Source organism: Tursiops truncatus, chromosome 19 (assembly GCF_011762595.2).
Source record: "Tursiops truncatus isolate mTurTru1 chromosome 19, mTurTru1.mat.Y, whole genome shotgun sequence".
In the NCBI taxonomy this organism is placed as follows: domain Eukaryota; kingdom Metazoa; phylum Chordata; class Mammalia; order Artiodactyla; family Delphinidae; genus Tursiops; species Tursiops truncatus.
The window spans coordinates 13641719-13661847 of record NC_047052.1 but is presented as its reverse complement, the minus strand read 5'-3'; the positions used below and the strand labels follow the sequence as shown (position 1 = coordinate 13661847).

At 43.2% G+C, this 20129-nt stretch overlaps 1 protein-coding gene and 1 non-coding gene across 7 annotated transcripts in view; one reads left to right on the top strand and one right to left on the bottom strand.

Moving 5' to 3' along the window:
- LOC109550059 (protein VAC14 homolog) overlaps nt 1-15533 on the top strand; it is a 37416-nt gene extending 21883 nt beyond the window's left edge. The window contains exons 2-7 of one of the 6 annotated variants that reach the window (XR_012328286.1): nt 7352-7567; nt 10154-10304; nt 10917-11025; nt 11574-11683; nt 11965-12189; nt 15116-15533. Coding sequence is in view for 3 of the 6 variants with exons in the window: in XM_073796816.1 (XP_073652917.1) it covers nt 10021-10052; nt 10154-10304; nt 10917-11025; nt 11574-11605 (324 nt within the window). In the remaining 3 variants the exon portion in view is untranslated. Of the gene's footprint in view, nt 1-7351; nt 7568-9927; nt 10053-10153; nt 10305-10916; nt 11026-11573; nt 11684-11964; nt 12190-15115 lie in introns of all 6 variants that reach the window. The other 5 variants (XM_073796816.1, XM_073796815.1, XR_004523257.2 and 2 more) reach the window with 5 other exon arrangements.
- On the bottom strand, nt 599-669 carry TRNAG-GCC (transfer RNA glycine (anticodon GCC)). Its single transcript has one exon. It is a non-coding gene; the product is annotated as a tRNA-Gly (tRNA).
- Nucleotides 15534-20129: the final 4596 nt, after the last annotated feature.

Sequence of the window (20129 nt, the reverse complement as noted above, 5' to 3'; positions counted from 1 at the left end):
GCACCTCCCTTTAACCCCAGTCCTCTTGTCTGTACGCTGATTCACAGAATGGAAGGCCACATCAGCACAGCTGCAACAGCAGAGGCTTAGGCTCCAGAGCAGGAGAGAAGGCAGGAGGAGGCTGTGTGTGTGCGTGCGCACGCGCATGTGTGTATGTGTGTGCGTTATGTGTGTGCATGAGAAGTTGATTTGCCTTCAGACGTCAGGACAGGAAGTAGAGCTCAAGTCGTTCCTTCTCAGTAGCAAAAAGCCCACTGAGACTCTGGGGACTTCCTCCTCTCTGAAGTGTGGGTCCTCCCATCCCACATTCACGTGGTGTATTGAGCTGTTTTACAGCTCACAGGCTTCAGCACAGCTTCCTGCTGGAGACTGGCCAAGGCTGAGGGGGTGCAGCAGGAGTCCCTTTACGGGGGGAAGGGTCCTGCAGCCAGTGGTGCCTCTGTGGAGAAGCCACCTGCTGTTCGTGCTCACGAAGCAGGGAAGTGCGCTCGGAGATTCGCAGCACCCTTGGCTGCTGCAGGCCGGGCGTGACTGAGGAGCTGGATCCTGCAGCAGGATCTCTGGGGGAGCTTGCCAGGAAGAGGCCAAAAAGCAGCACTGCATTGGCCGGGAATCGAACCCGGGCCTCCCGCGTGGCAGGCGAGAATTCTACCACTGAACCACCAATGCTCTGGCTGTTCTCTGGCACACCTGCAGGGCTTTTCTCAAGAGGCTGTGTCTGTCATGACAGTCAGAGAGCTCTGACACATCACTGGGCCCCGTCTGGCTGGTTTGTCCTGTTTGAGAATACAGCGGGTTTATGTAGAGCCATCCTTGCTGCGCCTTGTTACACTGCTTAGGGAGGGGGCGCTTATGGAACTGGCTTCCTCCCGAGGCCCTTGGTTCATCCACAGCCCTCAGCCCCCTGGGGTGGGCTTGGTGGAATCACACCCTATAAAGATCAAAGCAAGAGGGCCCTCACAGACCATCTGCATAGCCCCTTCCTGGAATCCCTGTTTCTGCTCCCACATCCGCCAGCTCAGGAGTCAGGCCTGTTTGATTCACCTGTGGCCACAGTCCCAGGCACAGAATAGATGCCCCTTACGACTTGCGGGATTGAATCTTTATCAAGCCCTGTAATCCCCATTGAACAGCCTTTTTTTTTTTTTCTTTTTCATTTTAACATCTTTATTGGAGTATAATTGCTTTACAATGGGATGTTAGTTTCAGCTTCACAACAAAATGAATCAGTTATATATATACATATGTTCCCATATCTCTTCCCACTTGCGTCTCCCTCCCTCCCTATCCCACCCCTCCAGGCGGTCACAAAGCACCGAGCTGATCTCCCTGTGCTATGTGGCTGCTTCCCACTAGCTATCTACCTTACGTTTGGCAGTGTATATATATCCATGCCTCTCTCTTGCTTTGTCACCGTTTACCCTTCCCCCTCCCCATAGCTTCAAGTCCATTCTCTAGTAAGTCTGTGTCTTTATTCCTGTTTCACCCCTAGGTTTTTCATGACATTTTTTTTCTTGAATTCCATATATATGTGTTAGCATACGGTATTTGTCTCTCTCTTTCTGACTTACTTCACTCTGTATGACAGACTCTAGATCTATCCACCTCATTACAAATAGCTCAATTTCGTTTCTTTTTATGGCTGAGTAATATTCCCTTGTATATATGTGCCACATCTTCTTTATACATTCATCCGATGATGGACACTTAGGCTGTTTCCATCTCCGGGCTATTGTAAATAGCGCTGCAATGAACATTTTGGTACGTGACTCTTTTCGAATTCTGGTTTTCTCAGGGTATATGCCCAGTAGTGGGATTGCTGGGTCATATGGTAGTTCTATTTGTAGTTTTTTAAGGAACCTCCATACTGTTCTCCACAGTGGCTGCATCAATTTACATTCCCACCAACAGTGTAAGAGGGTTCCCTTTTCTCCACACCCTCTCCAGCATTTATTGTTTCTAGATTTTTTGATGATGGCCATTCTGACTGGTGTGAGATGATATCTCATTGTAGTTTTGATTTGCATTTCTCCAGTGATTAGTGGTGTTGAGCATTCTTTCATGTGTTTGTTGGCACTATGTATATCTTCTTTGGAGAAATGTTTGTTTAGGTCTTCTGCCCATTTTTGGATTGGGTTGTTTGTTTTTTTGTTATTGAGCTGCATGAGCTGCTTGTAAATTTTGGAGATTAATCCTTTGTCAGTTGCTTCATTTGCAAATATTTTCTCCCATTCTGAGGGTTGTCTTTTGGTCTTGTTTATGGTTTCCTTTGCTGCGCAAAAGCTTTTAAGTTTCATTAGGTCCCATTTGTTTACTTTTGTTTTTATTTCCATTTCTCTAGGAGGTGGGTCAAAAAGGACCTTGCTGTGATTTATGTCATAGAGTGTTCTGCCTATGTTTTCCTCTAAGAGTTTGATAGTTTCTGGCCTTACATTTAGGGCTCTAACCCATTTTGAGTTTATTTTTGTGTATGGTGTTAGGGAGTGTTCTAATTTCAGTCTTTTACATGTAGCTGTCCAGTTTTCCCAGCACCACTTATTGAAGAGGCTGTCCGTTCTCCACTGTACATTCCTGCCTCCTTTGTCAAAGATAAGGTGACCATATGTGCATGGGTTTATCTCTGGGCTTTCTATCCTGTTCCATTGATCCATCTTTCTGTTTTTGTGCCAGTACCATACTGTCTTGATTACTGTAGCTTTGTAGTATAGTCTGAAGTCAGGGAGCCTGATTCCTCCAGCTCCGTTTTTCGTTCTCAAGATTGCTTTGGCTATTCGGGGTCTTTTGTGTTTCCATACAAATTGTGAAATTTTTTGTTCTAGTTCTGTGAAAAATGCCGGTGGTAGTTTGATAGGGATTGCACTGAATCTGTAGATTGCTTTGGGTAGTAGAGTCATTTTCACAATGTTGATTCTTCCAATCCAAGAACATGGTATATCTCTCCATCTATTTGTATCATCTTTAATTTCTTTCATCAGTGTCTTATAATTTTCTGCATACAGGTCTTTTGTCTCCTTAGGTAGGTTTATTCCTGATATTTTATTCTTTTTGTTGCAATGGTAAATGGGAGTGTTTTCTTGATTTCACTTTCAGATTTTTCATCCTTAGTGTATAGGAATGCCAGAGATTTCTGTGCATTAATTTTGTATCCTGCTACTTTACCAAATTCATTGATTAGCTCTAGTAGTTTTCTGGTAGCATCTTTAGGATTCACTATGTATAGGATCATGTCATCTGCAAACAGTGACAGCTTTACTTCTTCTTTTCCAATTTATTTCCTTTTGTTCTCTGATTGCTGTGGCTAAAACTTCCAGAACTATGTTGAATAAAAGTGGTGAGAGTGGGCAACCTTGTCTTGTTCCTAATCTTAGTGGAAATGCTTTCAGTTTTTCACCATTGAGGATGATGTTGGCTGTGGGTGTGTCATATATGGCCTTTATTATGTTGAGGAAAGTTCCCTCTATGCCTACTTTCTGCAGGGTTTTTATCATAAATGGGTGTTGAATTTTGTCAAAAGCTTTCTCTGCATCTATTGAGATGATCATATGGTTTTTCTCCTTCAATTTGTTAATATGGTGTATCACGTTGATTGATTTGCGTATATTGAAGAATCCTTGCATTCCTGGAATAAACCCCACTTGATCATGGTGTATGATCCGTTTAATGTGCTGTTGGATTCTGTTTGCTAGTATTTTGTTGAGGATTTTTGCAGCTATGTTCACCAGTGATATTGGCCTGTAGTTTTCTTTCTTTGTGACATCCTTGTCTGGTTTTGGTATCAGGGTGATGGTGGCCTCGTACAATGAGTTGGGGAGTGTTCCTCCCTCTGCTATATTTTGGAAGAGTTTGAGAAGGATAGTTGTTAGCTCTTCTCTAAATGTTTGATAGAATTTGCCTGTGAAGCCATCTGGTCCTGGGCTTATGCTTGTTGGAAGATTTTTAATCACAGTTTTAATTTCAGTGCTTGTGATTGGTCTGTTCATATTTTCTATTTCTTCCTGATTCAGTCTTGGCAGGTTGTGCATTTCTAAGAATTTGTCCATTTCTTCCAGGTTGTCCATTTTATTGGCATAGAGTTGCCTGTAGTAGTCTCTCATGATCTTTTGTATTTCTGCAGTGTCAGTTGTTACTTCTCCTTTTTCATTTCTAATTCTATTGATTTGAGTCTTCTCCCTTTTTTTCTTGATGAGTCTGGCTAATGGTTTATCAATTCTGTTTATCCTTTCAAAGAACCAGCTTTTAGTTTTATTGATCTTTGCTATTGTTTCCTTCATTTCTTTTTCATTTCTTTCTGATCTGATTTTTATGATTTCTTTCCTTCTGCTAACTTTGGGGTTTTTGTGTTCTTCTTTCTCTAATTGCTTTAGGTGCAAGGTTAGGTTGTTTATTCGAGATGTTTCCTGTTTCTTAAGGTAGGATTGTATTGCTATAAACTTCCCTCTTAGAACTGCTTTTGCTGCATCCCATAGATTTTGAGTCGTCGTGTCTCCATTGTCATTTGTTTCTAGGTATTTTTTTGATTTCCTCTTTGATTCTTCAGTGATCACTTGGTTATTAAGTAGTGTATTGTTTAGCCTCCATGTGTTTGTATTTTTTACAGATCTTTTCCTGTAATTGATATCTAGTCTCATGGCGTTGTGGTCAGAAAAGATACTTGATACAATTTCAATTTTCTTAAATTTACCAAGGCTTGATTTGTGACCCAAGATATGATCTATCCTGGAGAATGTTCCATGAGCACTTGAGAAAAATGTGTATTTTGTTGTTTCTGGATGGAATGTCCTATAAATATCAATTAAGTCCATCTTGTTTAATGTATCATTTAAAGCTTGTGTTTCCTTATTTATTTTCATTTTGAATGATCTGTCCATTGGTGAAAGTGGGGTGTTAAAGTCCCCTACTATATATGTGTTACTGTCTATTTCCCCTTTTATGGCTGTCAGTATTTGCCTTATGTATTGAGGTGCTCCTATGTTGGGTGCATAAATATTTACAATTGTTATATCTTCTTCTTGGATCGATCCCTTGATCATTATGTAGTGGCCTTCTTTGTCTCTTCTAATAGTCTTTATTTTAAAGTCTATTTTGTCTGATATGAGAATTGCTACTCCAGCTTTCTTTTGGTTTCCATTTGTATGAAATACCTTTTTCCATCCCCTTACTTTCAGTCTGTATGTGTCTCTAGGTCTGAAGTGGGTCTCTTGTAGACAGCAAATATATGCGTCTTGTTTTTGTATCCATTCAGCCAATCTGTGTCTTTTGGTGGGAGCATTTAGTCCATTTACATTTAAGGTAATTATCAATATGTGTGTTCCCATTCCCATTTTCTTAATTGTTTTGGGTTTGTTATTGTAGGTCTTTTCCTTCTTTTGTGTTTCTTGCCTAGAGAAGTTCATTTAGCAGTTGTTGTAGAGCTGGTTTGGTGGTGCTGAACTCTCAGCTTTTGCTTGTCTGTAAAGGTTTTAATTTCTCCATCAAATCTGAATGAGATCTTTGCTGGGTAGAGTAATCTTGGTTGCAGGTCTTTCTCCTTCAACGCTTTCAATACGTCCTGCCACTCCCTTGTTTCTGCTGAAAGATCAGCTGTTAACCTTATGGGGATTCCCATGTGTGTTATTTGTTGTTTTTCCCTGGCTGCTTTTAATGTTTTCTTTGTATTTAATTTTGACAGTTTGATTAATATGTGTCTTGGCGTATTTCTCCTTGGATTTACCCTGTATGGGACTCTCTGTGCTTCCTGGACTTGATTAACTATTTCCTTTCCCATATTAGGGAAGTTTTCAACTATAATCTCTTCAAATATTTTCTCAGTCCCTTTCTTTTTCTCTTCTTCTTCTGGAACCCCTATAATTCGAATGTTGGTGCATTTAATGTTGTCTCAGAGGTCTCTGAGACTGTCCTCAGTTTTTTTCATTCTTTTTTCTTTATTGTGCTCTGCCGCCGTTATTTCCACTATTTTATCTTCCAGGTCACTTATCCGTTCTTCTGCCTCAGTTATTCTGCTATTGATCCCATCTAGAGTATTTTTCATTTCATTTATTGTGTTGTTCATCATTGTTTGTTTCATCTTTAGTTCTTCTAGGTCCTTGTTAACTGATTCTTGCATTTTGTCTATTCTATTTCCAAGATTTTGGATCATCTTTACTATCATTATTCTGAGTTCTTTTTCAGGTAGACTGCCTATTTCCTCTTCATTTGTTAGGTCTGGTGGGTTTTTATCTTGCTCCTTCATCTGCTGTGTGTTTTTCTGTCTTTTCCTTTTGCTTATCTTACTGTGTTTGGGGTCTCCTTTTTGCAGACTGCAGGTTCGTAGTTCCTGTTGTTTTTTTGTGTCTGTCCCCAGTGGCTAAGGTTGGTTCAGTGGGTTGTGTAGGCTTCCTGGTGGAGGGGACTAGTGCCTGTGTTCTGGTGGATGAGGCTGGATCTTGTCTCTCTGGTGGGCAGGTCCACGTCTGGTGGTGTGTTTTGGGGTGTCTGTAGACTTATTATGATTTTGGGCAGCCTCTCTGCTAATGGGTGGGGTTGTGTTCCTGTCTTGCTAGTTGTTTGGCATAGGATGTCCAGCACTGTAGCTTGCTGGTCGTTGAGTGAAGCTGGGTGCTGGTGTTGAGATGGAGATCTTTGGGAGATTTTTGCCATTTGATATTATGTGGAGCTGGGAGGTCTCTTGTGGACCAGTGTCCTGAAGTTGGCTCTCCCACCTCAGAGGCACAGCAGTAACTCCTGGCTGCAGCACCAAGAGCCTTTCATCCACACCACTCCTTAATTTGGGGTGATTAGTTGTCTATTCATGTATTCCACAGATGCAGGTACATCAAGTTGATTGTGGAGCTTTAATCCGCTGCTTCTGAGGCTGTTGGGAGAGATTTCCCTTTCTCTTCTTTGTTCTCACAGCTCCCAGGGGCTCAGCTTTGGATTTGGCCCCGTCTGTGCATGTAGGTTGCCGGAGGGCATCTGTTCTTTGCTCAGACAGGATGGGGTTAAAGGAGCTGCTGATTCGGAGGCTCTGGCTCACTCAGGCCGGGGGTGTAGGGAGGGTCACGGAGTGCGGGGCAGGCCTGCAGCAGCACAGGCCAGCATGACATTGCTAGCCTGAGGCGCGCTGTGCGTTCTCCCGGGGGAGTTGTCCCTCGATCCCGGGACCCTGGCAGTGGCGGGCTGCACAGGCTCCCCAGAAGGGGGTGTGGATAGTGACCTGTGCTCGCACACAGGCTTCTTGGTGGCGGCAGCAGCACCCTTAGCGTCTCTTAGCGTCTCATGCCCGTCTCTGGGGTCCGCGCTGTTAGCCGCGGCTTGCACCCGTCTCTGGAGCTCCTTTAAGCCGCGCTTTTAATCCCCTCTCCTTGTGCACCAGGAAACAAAGAGGGAAGAAAAAGTCTCTTGCCTCTTAGGCAGGTCCAGACTTTTCCCCCGACTCCCTCCCGGCTAGCCACGGTGCACTAACGCCCTGCAGGCTCTGTTCACGCCGCCAACCTCAGTCCTCTCCCTGGGGTCTGACCTGTGAAGAAGCGGGAGCCGCAGCTCCCAGCCCTGCCCACCCCGTCCGGCGAGCAGACAAGCCTCTCGGCTGGTGAGTGCCGGTCCGCCCTGATCCTCTGTGCTGGAATCTCTCCGCTTTGCCCTCCGCACCCCTGTTGCTGTGCTCTCCTCCGCGGCTCCGAAGCTCCCCCACTCTGCCACCCGCAGTCTCCGCCCGCAAAGGGGCTTCCTAGTGTGTGGACACTTTTCCTCCTTCTCAGCTCCCTCCCGCTGGTGCAGGACCCGTCCCTATCCTTTTGTCTCTGTTTTTTTCTTTTGCCCTAACCAGGTACGTGGGGGGTTCCTTGCCTTTTGGGAGGTCTGAGGTCTTCTGCCAGCGTTCAGTAGGTGCTCCGTAGGAGTTGTTCCACGCACAGATGTATTTCTGGTGTATCTGTGGGGAGGAGGGTGATCTCCGAGTCTTACTCTTCTGCCATCTTCCCAGAAGTCTGAACAGCCTTTTTACAGGAGTGGTCACAGCCTCACAGGACAGCACATTTAGTTAAACAACGCTAATTACTAGCAGGTTCCTGATACTGATCTGAAACCACACAAACTAATTCATACCTTTTGGACTTGACTGTCCTTAAAATTCTTTGAGCCAGCTTGAGACCCCCATTTATGCCATAGGCGAGCAGTGTACCTGCTGTGATGGGCACAGAGCAATTAGGCAATGAGTCCAGGCAACTACTCTGAATGTTATCTCTAGGCCTCCCTCGTCACAACTTCAGCTGCTACACGGGTCCTAGTCCCTCCCACCTGATGATGAGACAGTCTCCCCCTTCCCATCCATCTCACAGCTTTTTTTTTTTTGGAGTATAATTGCTTTACAATGTTAGTTTCTTCTGTACAATGAATCAGCTGTATGTATACCTATATCCCCTCCTTCTTTGTATTCCTTTGTTTCTTTTTCTTCTCTGATTGCCATGGCCAGGACTCCCAAAACTATGTGGAATAATAGTGGTGAGAGTGGACATCCTTGTCTTGTTCCTGATCTTAGAGGAAATGCTTTCAATTGTTCATCATTGACAATGATGTTATGTTGAGGTGGGTTTATTATGTTGAGGTGGGTTCCTTCTGTGCCCACTTTCTGGAGAGTTTTTATCATAAATGGGTGTTGAATTTTGCCAAAAGCTTTTTCTGCATCTAATGAGATGATCATGGGGTTTTTCTTAAAACACTCTGACCATCTCTTCAAAACCCATGAGCAGCTTCCCTGTTACCCACGATGTGAGATCCCTTCTCCTGAATCTGAGCTGCCGGGCCAGCTCATCCCAGTTGATTTCCTGCTGTTCTCTGGACCCCAGGCAAATTTGGCTATTTTTCTCTCCTTGCCTTTGCCCACACATTTCCTCCTGCCCGGAACACCTGCTTCCTTCTCTCAGGGTCCCTGCCTCCTCTGAGGTCCAGCTCAGTTCCCACTCCTGGGAAGATGTCCCTGACCCCCAGGCCACAGCTCCCCAGTGGTTATCTGGGCCCCTCATGCCACCGTTGGCCCTCAGGAGGCTTCTCACTGCAGAGATGCTGTGAGCCTCCGAAGGGCAGAGTGTCTTCACGTCCACTGGGCTCTGAAAGGAGACCCTGGTGCCTGACGGAGCTGGGCCTCCCTGTGCTCGCCTCCATTCGGGCAGGGCCTGCCTTGGGAGCATCCCCCCAGGGTGACCACAGGCGGTGCCTCCCTCAGACCCCCTCTCCCTGCTAGCATCACCCCCCAGGTGGGCACCTTGCAGGCGTCTCTACCCTTCCTGCCCTCTCCCTGCTGCTTCCCACTGCCTCAGCTGTATTTCAGGCCTCCCTTCCTGACCCTGAGCACTGCAGTGTTCTCCCTTGGAGATATTGCAGTCTCCCTCTGTCAAACCAGGCCACCTCCACCTGAGGCAGCCTCTCTGGTCAAAACACAGACATAAGTATGTCACCCCATTGTTGGAAACCTTTCACCAGCTCGTCTTTTTCTTTAACTGTTCCCAGCCACCCCTTCCACACACCGGACTCCTCACCCTTCCCTAAATACACCATGTCTTTTCGGGGCCCCCGCCTTTAGCCAGGCTCTTCCCTGTGCCTGAGGTTCCCTGCCTTCCTTTCTTTACCTGGAAAAGGCCTGGTAATGGTACTAAGATCCGACTCAGATGGCACCTCCCCGTCAGCCCAGGGAGACTTAACCTGCGGCGTTCTTGCTTCTGTGGTGTTGCTTGTGTCATGTTGCTACACATCCTTGATTGTTTGTGGATCCCCAGAAACAATGACACAGACACAGAGAACCACTTGAGTGCATGAGCTGTTTGCAACACTGAGCAAGTATTGAATGAAGACGATGGATCACTACAGTTTTGAGGCCCCAGCAGGACATTCACTTGCATTCTCTCAGATTCCCAGAAGTGACACTGTTCACCACTGTTCTTCATTCTGTCATAGACAAAGGGAAACGGAGACCCAGAAAAGGGAAAGGACCGTGACCCAGCCAACGCCTCCCAGTCAGCAGCAGAACTGGGAAAGCCCTGCCCCGAGATGCCTGACTCCCAATTCCTCTTTCTAAACAGGTCATCTCCCTCCCTCACCCCAGCCCCGGGCCCCAGAGCCGGCAGTAGCAGGAGCAGCCTGATCCCACTGGTCCTGCAGCCCCTCTCTGCTTCCTCTGCAGGCTGGTCCGGGAGTTCGTGGCCCAGAACAACACCGTGCAGATCAAGCATGTGATCCAGACGCTGTCTCAGGAGTTTGCCCTGTCCCAGCACCCACACAGCCAGAAAAGGGGCCTCATCGGCCTGGCTGCCTGCTCCATCGCGCTGGGCAAGGTGAGCCCTTCTCCTGGAGGGACGTACACACTAGCCAGGGCCTTGATCCTGACCCCCGAGCCCCAGCAGGGTGTTGCAGACTTGTGATTTCTTTATTGCCATTCTCTCCACATCTCAGACCTGAAGGCTGGCTCTGTGGCCTTGCACCGTGGGTCTTGATGCTCTTGGTAATTAAAAAAAAATTTGTTTCACTTAACAGTTAATGGAATAGTATACAGCTCTATGATGAGAGTATAGAGTTATGTCAACAGCAGGATCAAAATACAGAACCATTCTGTCCCCCTAATGGCCCCTCATGCCGACCCCACCCTGCCCCCCAGTGACGGGGCAGTTTATGCTCAGCTCACCAGGGCATTTGAGCCAGACCACAGAGATGCAGGGTTTTGCCTTTTGATTAGTTCTCTCGACCTTGATTCCTGCTTTCAGTGCATCCTTTTTGCTTGTCCTTCGGCCTGTGTGAGGAGGGATGCTCCGGGGGCCTCTCCTGCCTGACTCAGGCTCCGTCATCTTCCTCTGTGTCCGCCTGACCCCTGGAGCCAGGCTGGGCCGGGGATTCAGCCAGGTCAGGCAGCCCCGCCCCCAGCAGGCAGCTCTCATGCCTTTGACCCACAGGACATCGTGACGGAGAGCAACAAGTTCGACCTGGTAGGCTTCATCCCCTTGTTGCAGGAGAGGATTTATTCCAACAACCAGTACGCCCCGGCAGTTCATCATCTCCTGGGTAAGGTCCGGCCCCGCGACACTCCTTCTCCAGCCGTAAGGAGCCTCTAGTTGAGTGAGGTCTGCTCTCTGGCTCACCTGGGCATTTCCTGTGGCTGCGGGGATGCCTCACTGTTATCCCTCTAGGAGCCAATGACACCAGATCATCCGAAAACACATGTATTCAGCTTTGCCCCCAAAGCCCATCACGTTTGCCTCTGCAGAGGATGTGGTTCCTTCCTTGTCTCCGGAAACACCCAGATTTACCTTTGAAGCCAGCTGTGCTCCTCCAGCTGTCACACCTCTTCTAGCCTTGCCCACCTTTCCCATGGGTTCCCTCCCGCACCCCCCGCCCCGCCCCCGGGCATCTGAACTGCCCTGGGGTTAAATTGCCGTTCCCCTGCCCATTGAACAGAAACAACAGCTACTAGCACCTGCTCCCCCACGGGACACTGCCCTGAAAAGATGCCTCAGCAGGGCCCCTTCTCGCTGGCCAGTCCAGAGGATGGGCGAGGAGATGCAGGTTCTCTGGCTGGTGACTTTCCCTGATGGTTTCCTCCCCTGGGGCAGATCCTGGTTCTGGAGTCCGTGCCAGACATTAACCTGCTGGATTATTTGCCGGAGATCCTGGATGGACTCTTCCAGATCCTGGGCGACAACGGCAAAGAGATTCGGAAAATGTGAGTGGAGGAGGAGAGGGGCAGGCGGCTGCAGGGGCCCCTCGGCGCGTACGCATACCCCACACCCAACAGACAGGCGGCGGCAGGAGAGCACAAAATTCACCATCCTCTTCCTGGCTCGTGTGCTTCCTGCTTTGAAGAGCTAGGAGATCATCCACCCCCAGCCTCTGAAAAATGTCCATCTGACAAGTGTGTCCCACAGAGCACAGCAGACATGGCACCACTGGTGGAGGCTCCTCTGGCTGCATGAGCTGTCTCCTTTCTCCTTTGCTCATTGGTAGGTGTGAGGTGGTCCTTGGAGAATTCTTGAAGGAAATTAAAAAGAACCCTTCCAGTGTTAAGTTTGCTGAGATGGCCAACATCCTGGTGATCCACTGCCAGACCACGGGTGAGTGTGTAAAGGCCCCAAGGCCACCACCACCTCCTCAGAAGCACCTTTCTGTCTCCCCATCTCAGAGAGAGTCCTCCTGGGAGTGTGAATCAATGTGACAGCGGGTCCTGAAGCGGTGAGTCCTTGTGGGAGAGATTCCAATTCTCTAACAAAGGCATAACTAACCAAGTTCAGGAATTAAAAATGGGGGACCTTACTATATATCCTAATTCATGATTTAGCAATCCATAGTAATACTAACAGTGTTCTCCTTATGGCATAACTTTTTACTATATAAACAAGCTATGATACTTGAGTATATAATTTAGAAAAACAGATACCAAAATAAAATACAGTCCCACAACTTAGGCAAAAGTGTTCCTCAATTCTTATAGAATGTAAACTACAAAACATTGAAAAATTAGAGAATACCAACATAAATGTAAAGACATCCCACATTTATGGATTAGATGACTTAAGATGACAATACTTCCCAAATTGATCTCCATATTCAATTCAGTCGATATCAAAATAACAGCTGCATTTTTTTCAGAAATGTTTCAGATCCTAAAATTCATATGGAAATGCAAAGGATCCAGAATAGGCAAAAGTACCTTTCAAAAGAGGAAAAATATTGGAAAATTCATACGTCCCAATTTCAGAACTTAGTACAAAGCTACAGTAATATGTGGATAGATCAAACAGAACTGAGAATCCATAAATAAACCTTTACATTTATGGTCAGATATTTTTCTTAAGAGGTGCCGAAACAATTCAGTGGGGGAATTAGTCTTTTCAACAAATAGCACTGGAACAACTGGATACCTGCATGCAGAAAAATGAAGTTGGACCCCCTCCTGCCACCATACACACACAAAGAAAAACTCCAAATAGATCACAAGCCTAAGTACTATATTTAGAACTATATAATTCTATTTAGGGGTAAATCTTTATGACTTTCGGTTGAGCGATGGCTTCTAAAATATGACAGCAAAAGCACATGGGAGAAGACAAAAGGAAAAAATAGGTATTTGGGGATTCATCAAAATTAAAAACTTTTATGCTTCAAAAGACACTATCAAGGGACTTCCCTGGTGGTCCAGTGGTTAAGACACCGTGCTTCCACTGCAGGGGGCACAGGTTTGATCCCTGGTCCAGGAACTAAGATCCCACATGCCACACTGCACAGCCAAAAAACAGAAGGAAAAAAGCAAAAGACACTATCAAGAAAGTGAAAAGACAGTTCCACAAAAGGGAAGAGAATATTTGTAAATCATATATCTGATATGGGGCTTGTATCTAGAATATATAAAGAACTATCATTACTCAAACTCAGTTTTAAAAAATGAGATCTGAATAAACATTTCTCGAGAGAAGATATACAGATGGCCAAAAAGCACATAAAAAGGTGCTCAACATCCTTAGCCATCATGGAAATGCAAATCAAAGACACTATGAGATACCACTTTACATCCATTAGTATTAGTATCAATGGCAAGTATCAAATAAAATAAAAAGGAAAATAACATGTTGGCAAGAACGTGGGGTAATTACAAACCTTATACACTGCTGGTGGGAATGTAAAATGGGACAGCTGCTTTGGAAAACAGTCTGGCAGTTCCTCAAAAAAAACATTTGACCCAGCAACTCCACTCCTAGGTATATATCCAGGAGAAATGAAAACCTATGTCCACGCAAAACCTTTTACATGAATGTTCATAACAACGTTATTCGTAATAGCCAAAAAGTAGAAGCTACCCAGACTTCTATCAACTGGTAGAATGGATGAGTAAAATGTGATATATGCCTATAACTAGGTATTATTTTACATTTAATCCTGTGAAGGACCTGATCAGATTGGTTTCTTATAAAGATTTACTATAGGATCAATGCGGATAATCAGTTGCGGGGGTAGACAGGGAGACACTTAGAATGGAGACAGGAGGGACATCCGGAGATTGCTGCTATGTCCCAAAGATGCCTGAACTAAGGTAGCAGCAGTGTGATAGGAAAGATGGGACAAATTTGAGAGATGTTGTCTAGAATTAATGGGCCTCAGCAAGTAATGGAGGACAAAAGAAAAGGGCAAGAGGGGAGTCACAGCAAGCTCCTACTTCTCAGGACGCCACTCAGGCAACATCACCAGAGTAAAAGCTCCCAAACCGTACAATATCAAGAGTTAATAAACTTCCAGAAACCCTCTAATAGAATAGGCTACAGAACCAGACTCCCTGGATTCAAATCCAGCTTCTCCATTTCTTGTGTTGCCTTGCACAAGTTACTTTACATTTGCAGGCCTCCATTTCCCATCTGTACAGCAAAGATAATATCACCTATTCATAGAGCTGTGCGGATTAGACAGTCGATACATCAATACAGAGACACTTTTAAATATTCTAGATGCATGCAAGTGTTCCATTAGTATTGGCTCCTCTTATTAAGTCCCTACCTTATCAATTTGCAGCAAGCCTGTCTCTTTACCGTGACTTCTAAAATTTGCACAGCACCCAGCGTTAACTGATGTAGCTTATATCCTGTGAACACCTGATAGGCAGAAAAGAGTCCCAAGCTGTAGCAAGGTGAACTTGCGGACCTATTCACCAGTAACTAGCTAACAAATATTAAAGACTCCATTGTAAAAACAGATACATTTAGACTTACGATATGAAGGTTAAAGCCTCAATACGCCAACTCCATTTCCCTTGACTAGTAGCCCTCCATCCACATAATATGTGTGTTTACTGTAATGACTGACTAACTGCCTTTTGCGGAAACTGTCAATATTCTGCATACACAGCATCTAGAAGGATTAAGCAGAACTCTAGGGAATTAAAAGATAAAATTAAGTGAAAATTAAGAAGGAAATAGAAAGATGTGTTCTAAATCCCTAGAAAAGGGTTCTAGTAAACTTTCAGTCTTTTCCCCCTTTTTTGTTAGACTAATATTAGAGTTCTGTCCTTTAACTGTCAAATGGTTTTCCAGCCTACAAGTAATCTTTCTTCACAGAGGAGTCTTTTAAAAGTTATAAATAAAATATCCCAAATATTTTCTTTTTCTCACAGATGAGAACATTGGAACACTGACATTTTAATCTGTTCTGTACAAGAATGAGTTGTGTCAACACAGTGCTCCCAGCTACAGCACTGAAAAAAACAAGTTTAATTAAAGACAGAGAAGAAACTGCATATGGAGCCTAAGCCATTGAGATACAATGAAGAGTGTCATCTTCAGAGTCAGTTCTCTATGAACAAATCTCTTTTGTCAGTATCAGGAGGGAAAAAAAAGACAGCAAAGTAAAGGTGTGCTGTATACCACAGGAAACTCTGCTCAATATTCTGTAATAACCTAAATGGGAAAAGAATTTGAAAAAGAATAGATACATGTATATGTATAACTGAATCAGTTTGCTGTACACCTGAAACTAACACAACATTGTTAATCAACTATACTCCAATATAAAATAAAAATTTTTTAAAAACAGGTGAATGGATAAAGATGTGGTGTGTATATATACAGTGGAGTACTACTCAGCTGTAAAAAAGAATGAAAACTTGCCACTTGCAGCAAGAGGGATGGACCTGGAGGGTATTATGCAGTTCATATTCTTATTATGAAATAAGTCAGAGAAAGACAAACACTGTATGATATCACTTATATGTGGAATCTAAAAAAATACAATGAACTAGTGAATATAACAAAGAAACAGACTCACAGATACAGAGAGCAGACAAGTGGTTACCAATGGAGGGGGAGAGAGGGGCAAGATAGGGGTAGGGAATTAAGAGGTACAAACTATCAGGTATAAAATAAATAAGCTACAAGGATATATTTTACAACAGACGGAGTATAGTCAATACTTTACAATAACTATAAATGGAGCATAACCTTTAAAAATTGTGAATCACTATATTTTACACCTGTAACATATAATATTGTACATCAACTATACTTCAATGAAAAAATTAAGGGTACTTTCCTGGTGGTGCAGTGGTTAAGAATCTGCCTACCAATGCAGGGGACACGGGTTCGATCCCTGGTCCAGGAAGATCCCACATACTGCGGAGCAGCTAAGTCCACGCACCACAACTATTGAAGCTGACGTGCCACAACTACAGAAGCCCGTGCACCTAGAGCCCGTGCTCCACAACAAGAGAAGCCACCACAATGAGAAGCCCATGCACTGCAACGAAGAGTAGCCCCTGCTCGCCGCAACTAGAGAAAGCCCATGCACAGCAACAAAGGCCCAACACAACCAAAAATAAATAAATAAATTTATAAAAAATAAAACATCAGACTTTCTGTGCAATTGTGAGGGTTTTTTTTTTTTCTAATGTTTATTAGAAAATTCAAAGGAATCTTTAAACAATAACATAAGCCTTTGGGTGCTCAGATCTCTTACTGGTTTATAGAAGTCATAAAAGAGAGGCCATCATTTTTCACTAGCTAAAACATAAAACAGTATTTTGTAATTAATTGTCATTTTACATACCTATATAAACATAAACCTTAGTGTTTAAGCTTTCAAAAATTGTGATGAGAAGTTCTTTTAAGCAAACAAATTGAACTGTGAAGGTTAAAGAAAGGTAGAAAACAACAACTCAATTATTCAACCAATATATATTAAGCACCCCCCTCGTGCAAAGCCTCTTGGGAAATACAAATATGACCGAGATGCAGATGCTGCCTGTGTGGGGCTTGCTGTATAGCAAATAACTGTTTCTGACCTTCCATTTGCAAAAATGGGCAGTGTTCCACAGGATCTGTAAATTTAAAATGCTCTGTAGGGCATTTTGAATTGGTTTGTATTCTAAAAGAAATGGGCAGGACAATAATATAAAGCATGGTAAAAAATGTACCCCTTAAGTTTTCTCCCCATTTTCCATTAAAACTTTAGCTTCTCTAAAAATTGTGATCATGTTGATAAACTATGTGCATATTGCCTAGGAATGAAAAAAAAAAAGGTGTGATGCTATAAAGGAAAAACATGGTGGTATCAAATGTCAATATTCAAACTAAGTACTAAAACTTAGTATTTGTGTAGTACTTACTACTTACTTCCAGAGTTTGAACAGTACTCCTAACATCATAAAACATCTTTGGATATAAGTAGATACCTATTAACCACATATATGTTATAAAAGATAGAGCTGAAGTACAAAAAGAGAAAGAAGCTTAGCCAAAATCACAAGGTAATGGTTTAACAAAAATGAATAATACTTTTACTGGGTTTATTCCAGAATGTTGGTTATATTCCTTCCTCAAATTCTAATTTGAAGAAAAAAAGTACCATTATCACTACTGTTTTCCAAAGTTAAGCACAGCTCTAACTACATTCTAACAGTGGCTCGCCTGCGTGTCTCTGCCCTTCTGCCAGGGCACCTACCATCAGAGAGGCAGGACAGCACAGTGAAAAGAAAACAGGGCAGATGGGCCCAGATTCCAGCCTCAGCTCTACCACTTCCCAGCTCAGTAACTTTTGGGCAGGTTACCTATTTGAGATTTATTTTGATTGCACCAGGTCTTAGTTGCAGCTCACCAACTCCTTTAGTTGCAGCATATGTGCTCCTTAGTTGTGGCATGGGAACTCTTAGTTGCGGCATGCAAGTGGGATCTAGTTCCCTGACCAGGGATAGAACCCATGTCCCCTGCACTGGAAGGCAGATTCTTAACCACTGCACCACCAGGGAAGTCCCTCTTTTCCCTCATCTATAAAATAGGGTTGATAGCAACTACTCAATAGTGTTATGATAATGCTTCGATAGGATAATATATGCAAAGTACTCTGTTCATTTCTTGGCATATACAGTTGATCCTCCATAAATAATATTCTTATTAACTATTGATTTCTATATCACTGACCATTTGCTGGTATTACATGTTATCGTACTCTCCAGATTGTATATTTCTTATGACTACAACTTCTCTTTCTTTCTGTAATATAGCCTAACTCACCTTAGCGGGCATGTTTAGTACTAAATACCTACTGGTCTGCTCATACATCTATAACTTGGCTTTTTTGCAGCACAGTATTACAGAATGTTTTATTAGTATGGGCTCATTGTCAACACTGCCCACTGTAACTGATTACATTTCAATCCTGGCGTTGATACTTAATAGTGTACAACTTTTGGCAAGTTACTTAACTAACCGATGTCTCAAACTTCCTCATCTGTAAGATGGAGATGTAAAAATATTTTATATTTATAGGGCTGCTGTGAAGACTAAATATGTTAAATATACATAAAGCTATTAGAATAATGCCTGGTCCAAATAAGAGCACAAAAAACATTTGCTATTACCTGATAAATATATACGCACAATGAATATTATTTTATATTTATTGTAATAGTATTAAATATTCCTCAGAATTTATATGACACAAAGTTGTAGGAAGAGTGAGCAGGATAAATATCAGCATAAGAACAATAGGAACATTTATAAAGGGAAAATGCTGACAAATATAAGATAGAAAGTAAGTGAATAAGAATTAATACAAAGAAAGAATACGGGCTTTACAGAGGGCACCAAACTTGAGTGAGTTAATAAATGTAATAGAATACAACAAACAAAACTGCCATACTTTAACTGTATTAGGGACAGCATCATGGAGAAGACAGGAGGAAGATTCAGAGATGACAAAGGAAATACAGGTTATTCAAAAACAAAAAAGACATAAGCAAATGTATGAGAGGAATATTGAAGGCCCATTTGGAGGCCAGTAAACAGATTTGTCTGCCTGGAACTAAGAGCTCATGTAGGAGAATGCCTGATACAGTGCTCTCAATTCCCTTCCCCTAGAGCTTAGCGTGGACACAAACAGTGCTCATTAATTATCTATGTAAAAGACAGAATGAATTCCAACTGCAGCTAGTCTAAAATGCTAGATTAAGCAGAGCTTCCCAGTAAGTATACCAAGGCATACTGGTGTGCCCAAATTAGGTGACGGCTGTACTGAGAGGGTGACTCAGCCCTTAGAATCCAAAACCTCCAGTCATAAGACGGCTTGCTTCCTACCCCAGTGTACCACACAAATATCATCATTTTCTAAGTGTACCATGCCATAAAAAGTTGGGAAACACTGAGTTTAAAATATGGCAGTATGTGATGGGTCAAAGAAAAAGAAGACTAAATAGAAGAGGATATACTGTGCAACAGTCATTGCCTAGTTTGCTGGTACTGTGGAAAATCAAGAGGGAAAAGACAAGGAGCAAAAAGGGGCTTTCAAAAAAAAAAAGAGCCATTCAAAACTGCTGTTAATAGGCAAGGCCCAAAAAACAGGCCTAAATTAGACTAGCAACAAACGAGATAAAACAGGTTGTGAAAGAATAAGTGCTTAGAGGCCAGGTTAGTTCAGTTCAGTAAACACTTATTGCTGCCTATTATGTGTCAGCCATTTGCTGGGCAGTAGGGATTTAAAGTGAAGAAATTATTCCAGTCATTAGGAATTTTTTTTGTAACTGTAGAAACAATTCCAGGTTTTCTTTAACATTCTATTTCACCTTAGCTTGAAGAATAAAGGAAATATTAAAAGGTGTTACATACTGCACTATAAACCAAAGGTGGTTTTAACTTACTCACTGAAGTTTCCAAAAGTAAGCCTTTTTCAGTTAAAAGGCTCAATACTCAGGACCCTTAGGGCTATGAACAGAATCCTGTGGCACAGTCACCGAAACACAACAGCTGTACGAATAGTTCTTAATATATTTGTATCTGAGCAAGTGTTAGAATGCATGCTATTGGCAAATTCCTTCTAGGCTTTAGGAGAAGATAGTAACAGCTATCATATATTAGGGGCTCACTATATATCAAGCATCGTGCTATTTTACATATATCATTTTATCCTCCAAATATCCCCAAAGGGTAGGTATTATTATTCTCACTTTGTTCATAAAAACCAAGGCTTAGAATATTATCACCTGTCCAAGGTTATCCAGCTAGTAAAATGGCAGAGCCCGAATTTAACACAGGCCCACCTAACTCTTAAGTCTATGTTCTCATTAAATGCATTTTAATAAATAAGTCATTCAAGAAAGGGCTTCAAGGAAGACACCTGAGATACAAAGAAAGAAGAGCCAC